Source organism: Phragmites australis, chromosome 24 (assembly GCF_958298935.1).
Source record: "Phragmites australis chromosome 24, lpPhrAust1.1, whole genome shotgun sequence".
NCBI classification, from domain to species: Eukaryota; Viridiplantae; Streptophyta; class Magnoliopsida; order Poales; family Poaceae; genus Phragmites; species Phragmites australis.
The window spans coordinates 7892645-7897523 of NC_084944.1; the positions used below are offsets into that span (position 1 = coordinate 7892645).

General features: G+C 48.4%; 1 protein-coding gene across 1 annotated transcript; it reads right to left on the minus strand.

Moving 5' to 3' along the window:
• Positions 1-1582: 1582 nt before the first annotated feature.
• Positions 1583-4517, minus strand: LOC133907730 (beta-glucuronosyltransferase GlcAT14A-like). Its single transcript, XM_062349809.1, has 4 exons — positions 3729-4517; positions 3567-3642; positions 3294-3421; positions 1583-2328 (listed from the first exon to the last, which is right to left on the minus strand). The coding sequence occupies exons 1-4, from the start codon at positions 4285-4287 to the stop codon at positions 1811-1813; spliced, it is 1281 nt and encodes a 426-aa protein (XP_062205793.1). The 5' UTR covers positions 4288-4517; the 3' UTR covers positions 1583-1810.
• Between the last annotated feature and the right edge of the window lie 362 nt (positions 4518-4879).

Sequence of the window (4879 nt, forward strand, 5' to 3'; positions counted from 1 at the left end):
TATATTGTAAAATAAATTAATGATTAAAGTATATTTTTAAAGATTTTTTAAAATCTTAATGTGTCGTATATTTTAAGACAGATAGAGTATTTAATAATAAATAAATAATAAAATCAAAATTTCGAATCTTGCGCTCTGCCACGCACGCCATCTATAACCGTAGATGCAAAATTAACGAAAGCGACGTGAGGATAAGGCTGTCACCATTCGCATCGCTCTCTAGATCTCCATAACTTTTTTTCCACTCCCGTTTCTCTCTCACTCCGCCGCCGCCGCTAGATCAGGCACGCTTCCGTCCTCCGCGCCCCGCGACTTCTGCGCCGCCTCCATCCTCCCACGCTCCCCCTCCTGGCGTCGTGCTCCCCATTCCCGTGCGGCTTCCTCGCGTCCAAATAAATTTCCCCAAACAAATTTAGGAGGCGATCCATCGTAGTTAACCGCACTCCAGAAGGATTTACGCGTTCAGTACAAGAATGGGTTTAGTGGCACAGCGAATTCCACGCACTAGTGAGAACATGAACATCAGAATGGATTGCACTTCATTTCTTAGCAGCTAATGGTTTCTCGATCGATGAGGTTCTCTCTTTCGGAAGAAAATTGTCGGTAGCTAGGTGGTCCGTCCCTTTTGCTCCAAAGGCAGAGATTGGAAAAGAGATTTACCTGTGCCAAATCAACTACGACACGCGTTTTCTTCGTTGCTTGTCATTAGCGAGCTTTTTTTGGCGCATCATCGATGCGCTGTAGATGTTGACATCATGTTGTGTTTATGCTTCTCAATGATTGCTTCATGGTAACGAAAACGAAATTCATGCTCTGTATTACTATAATTCTTGATACTATTTCTTTGGTAGTTGTACCGTATGCGCCAACCCAATTTGGATGAAAGAATTTATACAGAATAAGAGGTTAAAAGCCGAGGTTAATAACTTCTGCACAACAAAGATTGGGTGTAGCAAGGTTGTCATATCAACTGATGTGATGTACCTGCCCAAAGGCCAAAGCTTTTGACCATACAAATCCGCAATTATTGTAGTTTTGCAGAATAGATTTCTTATTCTCAGATTGCTCCTTCCAAATGTCTTGTTTCTTGTGGCTCGAAATTTAGTCGTTGGAAGAGGATAGAAGCACTAACCAGAAAAAAATAATACAAATTGATGTATTATTTTCATCATAAAGTACAACTGTAAGTGTTATTGCAAGAGACCAAGAGTTTCCATCAACCAGTTTCCATGTTTTCTGACTTGTATAGACAAGTGGGCACCCAGAATTCCATCAACCAGTTCAATTTTACTTGTGGATACTGTCATGAAGCTAATTTGTCGATACCAGTAATAGAGCTATAAAAAGATGAGAAAAAGGAGTATACTCTCTTCGGTCATAAATACATGTCGTTTAAAAAAATATTTAGTTAAACTTTTAAAACTTTAACTAATAATAGCTTAAAAGTATTTAGTTTGAAAATCTTAAAATCATATATGTAGATTTGTCGAAAAATATTTTCATAATATTATAAATTCCATGGATTTTATAAAAATATTATAATAGAAAATAGTGATGAAAAATATACATTAGAAACTATGTCTTATCCAAAACGACATGTATTTATAACATGAGGGATTAGTACACAAGCTGAATGTTGATTCTGTCAAACATAATTATAAATGACCTGATTAGCCCATAATTGGTATAAATCCTTATTCTGTAAGATTGCACTGTCTCTCTATTTCAGACTCCTCTCAACCAAAATTGCCTTGACTTCATGTCTGTTCTTTCTGTACATGACATGTTTGATCAGAATTAGACTATACCCTCACCTACACTGCTGTTTCTTGAAATTTCTTGCAGACAGCATCTTGCTCAGCAACGCCTTGAGCCTCCTCGACCCGGCGCCGGCCTTGATCAACACCTTCCTGCTGGGCTCCTGCGGGTTGGAGCACAGCGCCACCTCCCCTTCGGAGCACCACCCGCCGTAGCTGAACTGGCCCGGCTCTCGCCGCCGCAGGATCTCCCGGTCGATCCGGTCCAGGACTGGGTCGCCCTCCCTGAACTTCCTGGCGAAGGGCGCCCCGCTCAGCACCATCCGCCGGAGGTCCCTGGAGGTCAAGTACAGCGGGTGCTGCTTGGGCGGGTTGTCCCACTTGATGAAGTGCAGGTCGTGGTTCACGGTGGCGTTGCGGAACCGCCGCGAGTTGCAGGCCACCGTCTGGAAGTAGAACTCCGGCGAGGAGATGATGTTGGCGTGGTAGAGCAGCAGCGTCCGGGGCAGGTTGTCCCAGCCCATGGTCACGTACTCGGCGAAGGAGCGCGACAGCATTGTCCATGCCGACCCTGCGTTCAGCCATCCATCCATTCCACATCAGCTTTGCAGGCAAGTCCATCTCAAGTTCATGGAAATCGGAATCATACATACACGTATGCAAATAACTGTTTTTTCTTTCCCGAGAATACATGGAAATATGCGCATCTTCGCATTAGACTTACGCGAAAAATTCTAAATTCCGGCAACTTTTCTCTGTAAAGTTTTAGTATGAATTCTGCGAGGACCAGTGCAACTTATCTGAAATTCCTACTGAAAAAACAGGTCAGGCAAGATTGGATGTCGGCATTCCTGCCGTTTCTTGGAAGCAAGCGCTGGCAAAAGAAACCAAGATCGAAGCAGCTTGGCTTTTCCATTGCCGATGCCTCAGCACATCGGTTGGTCTCATGGTCTGACTGGCTTTGCGAGTACGAAAGCATAAACTAACCATGATCACCACTGGTTCAGATCTGGGAGACTTATTAACCGCGATTAAGCCAAGGTTCGTACGCGAATGGTGCAACGCCACCTGCTCCATTGACAAGATGCCATTTAGATGAGATTATTTTATTTTATTTTGGAAAAGTTCGTCGGTACTGATCACAGAGGTTCACGCCCACATGTACTGGTCGGCCTCTCCGTATACGTGACGTCTCCTGTGACTTCGACGGCAAGTGAAGTCTCTCAGACCAACCACCAGCTAGTGCACCGGCAACGGCAGCGGCAGCGGCACCATCCGTGTGACACACAGAGGCGGCGGAGAGTACGGAGCCGTACCGTCCGATCAACAGACGTTTGACTAAAAAATCGCTGTCCTAATCGGTCGCTAGCACGCTTAGTATTGTACCTGGCAGCAGTTTTAAGGCCAGTTTGGAACGCAGGAATTTTGCAGAAAACAGTTCGATTCTCGCAGGAGCAGGGGGCTCGCCAATTGCAGGAGTTTTACGGCAAATCGAGCTGAATTGGTTTTTGGAACAGTGTGGAAGTTGGCACGCACCTGTGAAGAGTTTGAAGGCCGTGGGAAGTCTCCTCAGGTTGGTGGTGACGTTCGCCGGCCGGATGAGCTCCGACGCGCCGGCCTCGTACAGCGCCGTGTCCAGGATCACCGGCCGCGCCCGCTTCTTTCTGCAGAGCTAGCATGATTTTAATACTCTGTTAAACGCTTCCATTTCGCAAGAAATTTGTAGAAAATAGCTAAGCACGTGAACTTTCCGATCGAATTGATGAATTGATGATCATTGCAATCCTAACAGAGCAGCCGAGTTCTTACATCTTCCAGCCCAGGTGGCTGGTGTGCTGTATGAAGTTGAGATCCCTGGGCAGACCGGAGAACGCCTCCATCAAGTCTGCAAGCGAAAATCCCAAAAGATTTCTACATTAACAGCAAGCATAATCACCTAATAATCACATTTTTAAAAAAGATTAACATTACCGTCCTGGGTGACGAGGGGGTAGTCGGAGGCGCTGAGGTTGACGAACCAGTCCCAGCGGCGGCGCAGCCGGAGCAGCACGGCCACGGCGTGCAGCGTGGTGGACAGCATCGTGGCGCCGCGGTAGGTCACCAGGTTGGGCCTGCCGACGATCCACACGTTCCCGGCCCGCGCGTACACGCCGCGCCCGGACACCAGCTCCGCCAGCCGCCGGTGCTCCTCGGCCGGGGCCTCCCGGTCCAGGTGCAGCAGGTAGCTGTTCGCCGGGTGGTACAGCGCCGCCAGCAGCCGTGCGGCGCGGTACGCGTCGCCCGAGGAGGCCGAGATGAGGTACGCGAAGGAGACAGGGTACCGCGGGGACTGCTCCTCGCCGGCGCCTGCAGCACCGCCCGAGGATGCAGCCAAGAAGGGCCAGTTCTTGGACCCGGGAGACAGCCTGCCGCCCGTGAGGAGGAGGGACGGGAGGAGGAGGATGGAGGCGACGAGGAGCGCCGTGAAGACTGCCGAGACCACTAGCTCCCGGCTGCTGCTCATCCCCATAACCCGCACCCTCATCACCATGCACGCATCAACCTCTCTCTCCACCTACCAATCAAGCTGAGCAACCCTCTCTCTCTCTCTCTCTCTCTCTCTCTCTCTCTCTCTCTGCACCTGTCGATCTATCTTAATCTTGCAGTCTAGCTTGAATCAATCAACGGCGACTGCTATCGTGAGATCTGCCTGTGAACGCCGGATTCTGGAGCTGGAAGAGGGATGGAGAGAGAGAGAGCTCAGTGGCCTGTGATTGGTTGGAGCATTCGGGATAAGTAAAGGCTAGGCCGCTGGGGGAGTGGGAGTGAGGTCGCTGTCGGGACGGTGGTGGGTGAGTGACGGGTGGGCCCGGAGGTGAAATGGGGAGGAGGATGGCAGCAAAACGAGAGCCGGGAAAAATTGGAGACACAATCTTGTCCTCGTCGGTGTAAGCTCTGCTCCTCCTTTCACTGTTATGTTCATGTCCACCGTATCGTACTTTTTTTCCCCAACAACTGTTTTATATTTTTTTGACATGAACTTGAGCACTGCTCTTTCATTTAAGAGTAACAACACCGTTATCGTGTACAACAATTAAGACCATTCTCAACTATATTCTCTGCATTTCATTCCTTTTCTAATT

What these genes read in the sequence shown, in the direction of transcription:
- LOC133907730 (XM_062349809.1), bottom strand. Translation starts at nt 4,287, where the DNA reads ATGGTGATGAGGGTGCGGGTTATGGGGATGAGCAGCAGCCGGGAGCTA. An exon ending in CCCCCTCGTCACCCAGGACG is followed by an intron (nt 3,643 to 3,728) that starts GTAATGTTAATC and finishes TTTCGCTTGCAG; the next exon opens with ACTTGATGGAGGCGTTCTCC. An exon ending in AGCCACCTGGGCTGGAAGAT is followed by an intron (nt 3,422 to 3,566) that starts GTAAGAACTCGG and finishes CTAGCTCTGCAG; the next exon opens with AAAGAAGCGGGCGCGGCCGG.